Genomic DNA, 13,591 nt, shown 5'->3' with positions numbered 1-13,591 from the left:
CACTTAGGGGTTTTTTTATATATGTAATCAGACATTTTGCATTGGTGTGGGGTGCTGCTGCTGCTGGAGTTTACTAAGATAGACAGACGAAGAGCTTCATTAATTGGCAGTGTTATTAATGCAGAGGTAGAGATGGGTTAGAGAACTTTCTGGGTGTCTGGCTGATGAGTCTTGCCCACATGCTCCGGGTTTAGCTGATCGCCATATTTGGGGTCGGGAAGGAATTTTCCTCCAGGGTAGATTGGCAGAGGCCCTAGAGGTTTTTCGCCTTCCTCTGTAGCATGGGGTACAGATCACAGCTAGAGGATCTCTGCATCTTGGGGTCTTCAAAGTATTTGAAGGCTTCAATATCTGAGATATAGGTGAGAGGATTATTCTAGGACGGGTGGGTGAGATTTTGTGGCCTGCACTGTGCAGGGGGTCAGACTAGATGATCATAATGGTCCCTTCTGACCTTGGAGTCTATGAGTCTATGGGTAATAAGTCCAGTAGCATGTGATGGGAATTCTGGATAGGGATGTAAATACTGTTTAATTATTAGTTAACCAATTAAACATTACATTATGGTTAAAGGCAGAGACAGGCATGAGGGCTTCTCCAATCCAGCTGTGCAGGAACAGCTTCCCCAGTCGCCAAGGCAGCCTCCACCTCTGCAGACAGAGGCTACTCTGGCTGAACTGGAGTGCCTCTGCCTGTGTGGCACTGGGGACAGGCCCGCTGCCAACAGGGGCTGCTCTGGCCAGGCTGGAGTGCCCTCTGTCCTGGAGAGCAGGGAGCTGCTCCAGCCCCCACAGGTTAACTCTGTGGTGTCCAACACACTAGCCACATGTGACTATTTGGTCAGTTGAGTGTGGCTAATTCATATAGTGGCTACTGCTTCAGAAAGGGTTGGAGCTATGTAAGGGTGAGGCTTACCGGTTAACAGTTAACCATTCACATCCCTATTCTGGATTACTTCTAGGGGAGTATGCAGGCTGACAGCTACCCACTTCATCAAGTCCTGGAAGTGCCTAAAGTCATCAATTAAATGAGGTCAGTAGTGGAATTATTGCTTCATCGGATGATGAGCTGTTTGTAAGAGGGCAGCCTCCTTGTCAGATTTTGCCTCTTTCTCCTCAGAGTTTTCTTTGTGCTCAGAATTGGGAGGAGGAATGGAAAATACCACATAATCAAGTCTTCTTTGTTCCCTGTGGGACTAAACTGAGGCCCCTCAAAATTGTTGTTATACATTGCCCCTGGATCCCAATAAGGTCAATAGGGGATACCGCAAGATCGGGAGTGAGAGTGAAGGTAGGGAATCCAGCACTGGTCCTCCCAAAGAAAACAAGGGTCTGGAATCTTGCAGTTGTATTTATAACAGAAAACAACATCCCCTAAAATAAATTAGAGATCCTTGTATCAGAAGTCGAGTCAGAATGCTTCTCACACCTGGGAAAGGGGGTGACACAACCCCTCCTGCAGGGTGGATAGTTGAAGAAGGAGAAGAGGCTAGTCTCCAGGTGATCAGGCAGACTTTGGTACTGAAAAGCATCTGGAAGTTGCAAGGAGCAAAGACTTAGGCTTATTCCATGCTGCAAGCTTCTTTGGATACTGGAATTCCTAACTTACTGAAAATACAAAAAACCCTCAGTACCATTGCTGATGACATTCTGGAGGCCATATGAGGCACTGAAGCAGGTACTGAGGGTGTCAAGGGCTGCACTGAAACTGATCTCTAGGAAAAAGTGGTCTTCAATACCAAACTCTTTACCATTGAGGTATGAGTCTCAGATGAAGTCTTAATGTGCTTCGTGGTACCTGAAGTACACAGAGCCTCACTAGCACTCCTCTCAGGGCCTAGTGTCTCCAGTAACTGGAGCTTCTTTGAAGAACACTTCTCTGATACTTTGTCCCTCTTATCTTCTTCCCATCGGAAGCTCTCAGTACCAAAAGCACAGTTATAGGGCATCTCATGAAGAGTGTTAAGAGAACTAGGTTTTGGTGTCATCTTGCCTTTAGAAGCTCAGTGACAACAGGGCACTGACCAACATGAAAGTTTGTTGTACAAGGAGCTGCCCCGCGCAGTGCTCTGAAGCCTCTCATGACTCGCTCCATCATTAAAAGTATATAATTTATTTCCCTGTTTTTATAGGCTCTTCCTTTAAAGGGTGAGCAGATTTCATAGTCTCTAGGAATGTGTGTAGCTGATCTACAACATTTTTTTCCTCCCTAATAATCCAGTAGAGACTATCCTCTCATAGGCGTCCTGCTTTTTATATACCAAAAACAATTGTTTTTAACTCTGTACATTTCATCTTCGAATTTTCCTCCAAATCTTCCTAACATCTAGTTATATTTTACCATTGCCATAGTTTACGCTCCTCTACCTTGCTATTCAACTCTATTTGTTCTTGGGTCGCCTCCCACTCTTTTTAGTGATATAGGTATACTATTTGTGCTCTGTTAATCTTATTTACATAGCCTCCATAGTATGTCTAAGGATTTTAATTTCCTCAATTTTACTGTCTTTAGATTAGGTTTGTCCCTTTAAAAACAAAATCCCTCTCAAGTTTATGCGCCACAGAGCTTCCATATGATTCTCACGCTAAGCATATAAACTTGATTATATTTGTTGCCACTTTTGCTTTGAAGTTCAATTGTAGTTATTTCTTTGGTGTTTGTGATTTAACAAACCTACTGATTCTTAAGTCATCTATAGTCTTACTGGAAAAAGAAGCAACATAAAAGCTGAATTTCTACAGTATTTTTCTCCCTGAGAAAACCTTTCAGACTTTTTTGTATATGCTCAACCTTCCTTCTTGTGCAGGTAATCTTCAAACTCATTAAATACAACGACTTGGCTTTACTAATGGAAATTAACTTTGGCCTTCTGAAAAATGTCTATTACTCTTAAATTATATAAAATTAATCATTTGTGTATTTGTATTACCTTCTCTAAAGAAAATAATTTTTGTATTTGGAAAATCATTCATGCAAAAAACTTCTTTGTAGCTTAGTCATGCACTTCTTAAGACACTTAAAACAGATGCACAACTCATGAGATGTCTTTAAATATAAACAGCAACAGTATATGCATTTATTCAAACTTGGTCCTCCAACTTCTACCTTGTTAAAAGAGACATTCTGTTCCAGTGGATTAAGTGTGTTGGCGGCAGCAGCTGCAGCTGTAAGTTGTGCTGTGAGGGCCTGTAACTGAACAACAAGACCAGCATCTAGCGCTTGAAGAAGTGAAGGCTGTGGCTTCTGTTGTTGTATTTGCAGCGTCTGTATTAACTGCTGAAGCTGGAAGAGACAGCAATAACTGAATTAATAACAAATTAAAGCTCAGCTAACTTTTTGCCTTTCTTGTGAATAAAGATCTCACCAGTGCAGCATATCTATCTCAGGGCTATAATTTCAATTTAGTCTGTTGGTAGTTACAGCAAATTACATTCCCACTTACTGGCTAATTTGCTTTCTGCAGATCAGACAAGATACTGTAGACATGAGGTTCCACCTCCTAAAATCGGTGACCAGTAGGATGACGACCAATGACAATCCAGGATTTTTCTGCTTTCTAGGGGTCCCTCTTCTGCTTCTCCAGTTTGATTCCTTTTGATCTGTAAAATAATTTGTTAGCCTGCTCTACCCTCTCAAGAGTCCCTCTAGATTAGGAAATGTTGTACCAGTGTAGCTACACATGTAGAATGAATCACTGAATCATTGGACTGGAAGGGACCTTGAAGTGTCATCAAGTCCAGTCCTCCATCAAGTTACACTGGTACAAGCTCCATTTTAGCTGGTGCAGCATGTCTGTATCAAAGCTTTGCACTTGTGTATGTATACTGCCTACCAGGCAAGTGTCATGTTGAAGCTTGGGCATGGCAAATCCAGTAGTGGGAATCTGTGCTGTCTCAACCGAGCCACAAAAAGGAAATTAGTCAGTACATGGGAATATAATTTGCCCTTCTGTGCCTCATCTTGAGAAAGAACAGATACTGGGTTCTGTACAGCAGTATCATGAGAGAAAATAATCTAGGAAAGGAGAACAGGAGACTCATGGCTGAACCAGAAGAGGGAGCCTAAAGGCAGGAGATGGGTAGTAAGATGAACAAGAACCTCAAAGGTCTCCACCAATTCTCTTTAATGGAATGTTCCAAGGCACTCTGCAGGTAAGGACAACATCTGCACATTATTTAAATGCTTGTTATCTGCTTAAGCAAGAAACACAGAGAAATTGGCAAGTCTTTTCTAATGACAACTTCCGTCTGCAGCCCAGATGTCCATCATTCTGCTGAGGTGGGTACAAATCTCAATGGACAAGGAACTTTTCAAGTCTTATAAATCTCCTGGAAACTGGCTTTGAATCCTTCAGCCATAACAAGACATCCTGAGCCATAACAAAAGAACGATATAGGGTTCTGTGTCTCTGGAAGATTCTAGGCTACATGCACTACAAAGACCTTCCTGTGATCCATGGTGTGTCAAAAATTTCTGTTCCTGGTTCAGTACTGGGACTAACTCTAAAGGGACATGTCCTATTTACTTTAAAGGAAACTATGACTTTTGAAAAAAAATCTGTAATAGATGTGTTACTATGGAATTCTAAATATGGAGGACTACAGAAAATGTAAAAAAGCTTCCTAAATAAAAGAAAACACCTTCAGAACAGAAACCTATACATTTGCCAGTGAAAAAGCTCTCCTTAAATTATACCAACCAATTAACATACCAACTTTGCTCGTGCAAAAAGGAAAGAAGCTCGCTCACATGGCAAGAGTCTCTTCTAAGGTAACCTCAGACTTTAAGGAGTAGGTGCTTCAACACTTTAAGAGATAAGACACCAGTACCCCAAAATCACTGGATCTAGTTCACTACTCTTGAAGGGTACTCTACTCAGGCCAGAGTACCCCTTTTTTATTTCTCTCACCTTAAATCTGATGTGGGAAGTCTTTTCTACAGAACGAGAAACAGGTTTCTTTCCCCACCTAGATGAATTGGAGTCCCAATTGTCTTAGACTTCATACAAAACATTTTTATCAAAGATCTTAGTCCTAGTGAACTGAGTTTGCAAGCCTCAGTTTTTCTTAGGATTCAAACGCCAGCTCACCAGTTCAAACTAATGAGTGGAATAGTAGGTTCTTTTTACTGATGGGTGTCAAACTTCCTGAAGATGGTGACCCTTTATTATTAAGTGCCACTGGGAAGTCTTTATAACCTGGGTGGGCTGGTTTTGTCTTCCATAGTCCATCTAAAAGTTAATGAACTTCTGCCTTGCTCTGCTAATGCTCTGTAGAGAATCTCTGTTGCTATGAGGGACTTTGTCTCCATTGTTAGTGAATTTGGGCAGTTGATTTTGTCTGTCATAGACCACGAAGCCCTTCAGCTACTGCTTTACTCTGCTAACAGGGTGGAGGCTTTGTTCAATCAGAGCAGAAGATTTCTTAAGGCACCTGTGGGAAAAAGTTGACTGCAAGGGGCACAGCTGAAGTGTTCTCTTTTCTGTATGTGTGTGCTTAATAGACTATGGCCATGTCTGACCACCATTAGAGGTCACCTTCTTGTGTGCTGCCTTGAGTGAGTCAGGAATCAAACTGAAGAAGCTGAGGAGAAAGACTTAGAATGGGAAAATCTTGGATGATTGGTTGCCATCCTATCTCTACACTCTCATCTTACCCGTATGTATCACCACAAACAGCCATTGAGTCACTGTCTTCTTTTCACTCACAAAATACAGTCCTAAAATGTGAATGGGGGGAATCACAAATTTTGACTGGGGTTTGTGGGGGGGGCAGATGTTGCATACTGAGTCCCTGTTACATTAACTACCTCATTCTCGCTCTATATATTAATGTTGACCTCAGGATGTATTGACATACCTCCCTACTGCATCCCATATTTTCTTCCGTTTATCTTTTGATTCAAAAGCTATATCTGTACCTTCTGCCTTCTTTTAAAGAGTTTGCAACTCCCTTCTGGTCCACAGAGTCCTTCCCTTTTCTCCTCTGTTGTTTCTTCTTAATTTCTTTTAATAACCTCTGACCGGTAATATTTGAGTTCTCTCAAAATTCCTACCCCACATCTCCCTTCTCATTCTACATCTCTATTTCTCTAGGACACCATCCCTACCAAATCCTACTGTCGCTTATTCCATGTTACCTTTTTACTCCTCCTTACAGGGTCTTCACCTCACTTTGGTACCCTTTTCACTCAAGTTCCCATTGTTCATTTCCCTGAGTAAAAATTGTCATGCCTCAGGCTTCTGGCTAGTTGCAGAAGATACTGATTATCTTTAACATACCAAAACTGTTGCACTTTTAGCCCATGAGATGGCAGCATCAGTCTGTGACAGTCTCCACACACTAATTTGGGTGGGACAGTTTTAGTGCTGCAATGTAACAGCTGTCCGACATCTGCTACATTCAGGGCCACCACAGCAGCCCACTCAAATTGGGATACTAGGGACTGCCGGAGTAGACGTGTATGCCATTATTACCTGATGATGAAACCTACATTTTCAAAAGGAATATTGACTCAGTGCCCAATTTATGGAATGTTGATATGGACTAATTTTCAGAGACTAGGTACTCAGCATTTTCTCAGCATCAGGCATCTGAGATGCATCAAGCTGGGCATTCATACAGTGATGTACCCAAATTCAGTCACTTGTGAAAATGTAGGCCAAGAGTCATGTATTAAGAATACTGCTAAACTTCCTGAATATCCTGAGAATGAAAGTGAAGGGAATATTTAAAGGTCAACTGCAAGAGAAAATTGAGAACTGGAGTTAAATCACAGACTTCCATGTTGAGGCACCCGCCACTGCACTCAGAAAGGGTATGTCTACACTTGCTCCCTACTTCGAAGTAGGGAGGCAAATGAAGCATACCGAAGTTGCAAATCAAGCCCGGGATTTAAATATCCCACGCTTGATTTGCATGTTCCCGGCCACTCGTCATTTTAGAAATTCACTAGCCCGGAATAACTGCCCGCATTTACACGTGGCAGTGAAATGGGATTTAAAGCCCCTGACTCGAATTAGCTGGTAAACCTCATTGAAGGAAGAATACCAGCTAATTCGAGTTAGGGCTTTAAATCGGACTCCCGTTTCACTGCTGCGTGTAGACGCAGGCAGTTACTCGGGGCTAGTGAATTTCTAAAATGACAACCGTCCGGGAACATGCAAATCAAGCACGGGATATTTAAATTCCGGGCTTGATTTGCAACTTCGGTATGCTTCATTTGCCTCCCTACTTCGAAGTAGGGGGCAAGTGTAGACATACCCAAACATATTTTAACTTTCAGGATGCATTCAGCATAGCAATACATTTTAACTATCATTTAAGGCACCCAAACAACCCTCAAATTAATTCTTTTTTACTGTACTATATGGACTGCAATGAATCTTTTACAGGTTTCTGATGTCACCTTCTTGGATACATTCAGTGAACCAAGAGAATTTCACAAAGGATAAAAAGAATTGTTAAATATTTCAAACTTATTTATGAAGGACAGTCTCGATAGCCATGGTGTCCAGCCAGTCCTGAAGCAAATTATTATAGCAAACTAGCCATATTCAACAGACCAAATAGCTACATGATTCAAATCAACTAGCCATATTTACCTAATGGCTAGCATGCTGGACACCTCGGCTCTATGGACCTGTTATGCTTAGGACAATTTTTTTTAAAATAACAACATTGATAAACACTTTCATCTGTCATATTAAATATTGTACAAACAAGTCTAACTACCCCCCAAAAGTATTTACCTGTTGGCCTTGGGGACTCTGTAAGATATGTGCAACAGCAGTAAGTGTATCTGTATTAGCAATTTGAGAAACCCAAGGATCAGGTAAACTTTGTACAACATTAGCTGGAGTAACAGGGGTCACAGGAGTTCCTAAAAGAGATAAAGCAAGACAGAGCTAAGTTGTCAACACTGTTTTTCATATACACAAATTGCAGCAGTAAAAACAAACTGAAAATCAGAGTCATAGTGAATATGACAGTTTATTTTGCATTATGGATCAATTGTGTAGAAATAGTTTTTGAACAATAAGCCATCACAAAAGTCAAATTTCTACATAATTTTTAAATGTCTGAAATGAAATATGGGCTTGTAATTAAAATAAAATGTTTTTTTTAACTAAATGTAGTACAACCGGTCCCCGACTTACAAACGGATTATGTTCCAAACACCTGGTCGTAACTCGATTTGTTCGTAAGTCGGAAATACATGCTTTTACATACAGCCGCGCTGTTCTTAAGTGCAGATGGTGCGTTTGTAAGTCGGGGACTGGCTGTAATGGGGTTAATGGGAGGTTGGTCGTAAATGTGGACGGTCGTAAGTCGATGCGTTCCTAAGTCAGGGACTGGCTGTACTTTGGATAAGTGCCACGATGACATCCATGGAAACCAGCAATTCTTTATACACAGAACAGCATGGGGCAGGAAGAGTACAAACTTTCCCACCCATCTGCCTCCAGTGGTGGAACTATCTGTAAGAGTCTCATGACCAGTGTTCTTTGCCTGCTGAGTGCTTGAGCAATTGCAGGAGATTCAAATGCCGCCCAGCTGATTAGCAGAGCACCCACAGCTAACAGCATGTGTTTCTATTAGGGGTGCACGTATACATGTACTGGTGCATGTAATAAAACGTATTCTGCACATGGATGGGAAAATTAGATGGAACACTACTCATGACACATTATGCTGTCCTGTCTGCTGAGACTGCCAACAAGAATGCCACTGGATGCAAAATACTGTAGTGTTCACTGTGATCTTGAATTTGCACAGTCTCTATTATGTAGATCTTCTTTTGTGTTTTAGGGTGACTGAAGGAGATTTGATCTGGTTTCAAATTCATTGTTAAGTCATCAGATGGTAATGACTTCTGGAAACTACAGAGATGGCCATGTTTGAAAATACATGTGAAAGTATTCACTAAACACTAACATGCCTCGAAATACTACTGAGACAATGAACAATCAATCCTTAAAACTATTTTCAACTTTGCAGCATTACAGGATAGATATAATCAGGAAACGTGAGTAACAAAGTCAATTCTGATGTTATAAATTGCCTTGGCCTTAGTCATTTTTAAGGCCTATTAAAAACATAATATAAATGATAAAACTGTAGTTAAAATGTTCTCTATGTAGAAATGCTCTCAGTGCTTGTCTTAAGGTATTATTACTTATAAGTGTTATCAAAGATAAAAAGTCCCATTTTGCTCGGTGCTGAGTACACAAATAAGACAAGACACGAACAGTGAACAAAAACAGACAACTTGTCTTAGGGTAAGCTGAGAGGAATAAGGTAGCAATAAAATAAAAGTTAAATAGAAAAGAAGAAATCACACCTCACACTTGGTCAAACCAATATCATAACATAGCAATCTGCAGACAACACCTAAGAAGTAGGCTTCACACTTGGGCATATATTCAGCTACCCAAAGCTACCCATGACTCAGTAGTCTGCTCTGTATACTACAGTACAGATTATAAACTTAAAAATATTCATACAAATAGATCAACTGAATCACAAGACTGAACTTGTGAACAAGTAGCTATGGAGAGATGTTGGCCCCTAGAAAAGGAAGCAGGTCCTGGCCAGCTGCAAGGTAAAACTTCTTGGAAAAGGTACATTTGCTCTATAGGCAACTATATAAAAGATGTCCAGTAGTCTGCACCCTGGTGCACGCTCCCAGCTCATCCATCAGCAGGGCATGTCTACCTTCCTCAATTTCCACTCAGACCTATCAGATTCTATGGGTGAGATTCTCCTCTGTTTTGTCTTTCTCCCATCCAAATTTGTGGGAGGAATACTTTTGAGTCAAAAGATAAGAGTTCCGAGGCTGGAATTTTGCCAATTAGTTCTCTGTTTTAGTTCTGATGAGTTCTGCCACAGATGTCAGACCAACCTTCCTGTAATTCTGAAGTGAAGGTAAATGCAGAACAATGCCAAATCCAAACTACTGCAACATTTTAGATTTCAGAAGTGTTAGAACTGATGATTTCTAGCAGTTTAATGCAGTAAACTGAGTATGAATATAAAAAATGCACACAAAATAAATGAAGCTGAAGCAAAGCCCTTACCTAATAAGATACTTACACACACACACACACACACACACACACTAACAAAAATACAATTTCATATATATAAGCAGGCTTATTTATACAGTATTTTGTGTTTTCTACATAAATGGTGCATATACAGATTACTTTATGTATTAGTGTGATTAAGTCTACACAAACAGAAGAAAGCCAACTCTAGTGCTACCGATATCATGGAAATTCCTTAGATTATCAGTTAAGTATGATCATACGTATAGCTAACAAATACTAATTTTGCTTGAAGTAAATGCAAGACTCTTAGTCTCATTAAGAGAGACTCTCACAGATTTATGACATGAATATTGAACAAGGTTTCCCCCCTCTGATTTTTCATTATTTGCAACCATAAAACCATTTCTTATTAAATAATCCAAGCAGGATAAAAAAGTGAAGTTTGTTGAAAAAAAAATAGATTTTTTAAATTTAAATTGGATTTCTTTAATTTAAACAGATTTTCAAAAACCTATTTACAATTGAATTTGAAATGACACCTTGAGCAAAAACCTAAATTTACAATAATCCATTCCAATAATTTAAATCAAATTACAGAACTAATACTAAGCAGTACATGTTTGCTGCCAAAGCTTTTAGGAAAAATCAAATGCTGAAATGGAAGTCACTGGCTAAATAACTGCAACTAGAGTTTGTATAAGTTCTAACCCATTTTTTGATAGCAGCAGCAACCTCTTTTGCAGATGGAGAGAGAATATTTTAATTTCAATTTATTCAACTAGCTCAGTTCAATGACTAGATTCCTTCAAAGTTAAGAAACTGAACAGAAGTTAAAAAAACAACCCCACAGGAAAACTTGCTTTCCTCTTCAATCTATGAATAAAAACTAGGCATGAGCATAAGATCTACTAGTTCTGAAGTCTTGAAGGACATGGTGACCAGAAACAATCAGTTCAACTCAATAACAACAAAGAATACTTCCTCTGATTTATGTCAATTTGTTTTACATACAAAATCTGTTTTGATAAACTTTTTTCTTACAAATCCAGCATATTTAAGGTGGATTTATAAGAAATAAAAACATTACAAAGCTGTTTTTGTGCAGTTCCAAATTCTATCCATATAAAAGCTTGATGCAAATCACAAAGAATCATCATCTACTCAACAACAAAAAATTATGTCATTATTTTCTAATAAAAAATGTAAAAACTAAAAATGAGTAAATGTAAACTAAGTAATATAAAATGCTTAAATAAATGTGTACAGATACACTGTACCTTCCTGATGAGCAGAAATAGATTCCAATTTTAGTGTAAATTGCAAATCAACTTTTTAATTATTACCAACTAATGAGAATCAACTTCTCTTTAAGAAAACAGACAAAAGTACAAATGCAAATCAAGACTGAAATTAATTATTTAAATCTAGATTCACCTCTTGATCATTTAAATCAGTGGTCCCCAACCATCTGAGGCTGCCAGGCACCAGGGGGCGTGGCCATTCGCCTGCCAGGCGCCAGAGGGCAGGGACACTTGTGCACCCAGGGCCAGCGCCCCCCCTCACCCCAAGCGCCGCACGCCCAGAGCACGGGCGGCTAATTCGCGGCGCTCCTGCGACCACTCAATTTAGTTATAATACTTGCCTGAAGACTAGTGAAAATTCTGGTCCATTATCAATCATGTAAAGTTGGCAAATATTGATAGCCGAACAGAACAAATATTGCCAAACAGAACAAATTTGAAACAAGTTTTCCATTGTCTTTACCTGGTGTATTGTTGCTCATAGCAGCTGTAGTACTGGGCAAGACTGGAGTCACAACTGGAGGAGGAATTCCTGCTGCCATATCCAGGAGAGGCTGGATAATTTCACTCTTGAATACATTATTTTTCTGCCACAGATTTAGCACTCTAACAATTTTACTCTAAAGGAAAAATAGGACAACAAAAGGATTAAAGCTAGAAAACTACATTATGCCTATTATGTTTTATACTGTCCATTTATGAGGGTAGAAAGTCTTGCATATTTAGTAGCATACTACAAAATGATTGGTTTTGCTTCTCCAAATTCTGTACTCTTATTCTTAGGGAACAACACTAGAAAGTTATCTTAAGGGATACTGATACTTAAAAACAAGAAACTTTCCTATGCACCTAGGATTTTAATACAAGCACATATTAAATGTGGCTCAAATTTAGCTAGCTTTGAGCCCCAGCATAATTTCTATCCACTGAAGTGTGCACAACTCAGAACAACAACATTTACCTACTGCAGAAGAAATAGGAGAAGGAGCCCAAAACTATGTGGTTTGAGTTCTGCTAGACACTATGTTTAAAATGTTGTTGTTGAAGTAGTATATTTTAAAGTATTAATCTGAAAGAGCATACATACCTTGTCATCTCCAGGACAACGGTATAAATTCTGGAAAGTGCTGATGATATTATTGCTAAATCTAGGAGCAAACACATCCTTTTCTTGCCCAAACTGATGCCGGGACTGTCGCACAATAGAGTCAATAACATAGAGACCAGGCACCTTGTATTCTGGTTTGCACTACAGAAAGAAGATAGTTTTAAAATGTGTAACTGAAAAAGAACAAAATCACAGTTAAGATTCCAAAGACAGAAAATATCAATAAAATCACAATAAAAAATTGACTCACCAATAATACACATGTAAATGCTATGACGATTCACAATAATTTTTAATCCAAGTATTATGGATATCAGCAGGGCTCGACAAATAATGCAATCTACTCACCTATGGTGAGTAGATTGCAACCCAGAAGAGCTGGGTTCGGGCGATCTGTGCATGCGTAGAACGATCTGCGCATGCGCAGAATGCCGGACAGCACAACTTATGCTCCGAGCTCCGGGGCGAGATAAGCTGCTCCCGGTGCCCCTGGTCTGCTGGGGACCGTCTCCAGCAGACCAGGGGCACCGGGAGCAAACCCGCAGCAGCGGTGTCCCTGGTCTGCTGGAGACGGTCCCCAGCAGACCAGGGACACCACGAGCAAACCCGCAGCAGCGGGGGACCCTGCGCTTCTGAGGCTTTGCTCTGGCTAAGCCTCACAAGCGGGGGACTCCGCCGCGGCTGCGGGTTTGCTCCCGGTGCCCCTGGTCTGCTGGGGACCGTCTCCAGCAAACCAGGGGCACCGGGAGCAAAGCGGTCCGGTGCCAGAGCAAAGCCTCAGAGGCGAGGCACACCGCCGCTGCCGCTTTGCTCCCTGTGTCCCTGGTCTGCTGGGGGGGAGGGGGGGGGGGGGCGCAGCTAGTGTGCCCGCCCCAGCAGACCAGGCTTTTGTTGTGGACCCTGGGGCAGAGCATCTGGGGCGCTGCCGGTTGGTCCCGCAGCACCGGTCTGGGCACTACTGGACCGACCCGGCAGCACCCCAACTGCTCTGCCCCAGGCGTCCTGATTCAGCCACTGCTGGTCAGTTTCAGCAGCAGATGAATCAGGACTCCTGGGGCAGAGCAGCTGGGGTGCTGCTGGGTTGGTCCAGTAGCGCCGAGGAGTGGTTCTACTGGAGCAACCCAGCAGCAC

At 41.0% G+C, this 13,591-nt stretch overlaps 1 protein-coding gene across 5 annotated transcripts in view; it reads right to left on the bottom strand.

Moving 5' to 3' along the window:
- Nucleotides 1-13,591, bottom strand: part of SCAF8 (SR-related CTD associated factor 8) — a 204,500-nt gene that overhangs the window by 160,655 nt on the left and 30,254 nt on the right. For all 5 annotated transcript variants that reach the window (XR_012902730.2, XM_075924488.2, XM_075924487.2 and 2 more), the window contains exons 4-7: nt 12,440-12,601; nt 11,816-11,972; nt 7,751-7,881; nt 3,106-3,282 (exon numbers count right to left, since the gene is read on the bottom strand). Coding sequence is in view for 4 of the 5 variants with exons in the window: in XM_075924488.2 (XP_075780603.2) it covers nt 3,106-3,282; nt 7,751-7,881; nt 11,816-11,972; nt 12,440-12,601 (627 nt within the window). In the remaining variant the exon portion in view is untranslated. The remainder of the gene's footprint in view (nt 1-3,105; nt 3,283-7,750; nt 7,882-11,815; nt 11,973-12,439; nt 12,602-13,591) is intronic.

Source organism: Pelodiscus sinensis, chromosome 3 (genome assembly GCF_052426305.1).
Source record: "Pelodiscus sinensis isolate ZL-2025 chromosome 3, ASM5242630v1, whole genome shotgun sequence".
Classification (NCBI taxonomy): domain Eukaryota; kingdom Metazoa; phylum Chordata; order Testudines; family Trionychidae; genus Pelodiscus; species Pelodiscus sinensis.
This window is presented reverse-complemented; position numbering and strand designations above follow the sequence as displayed.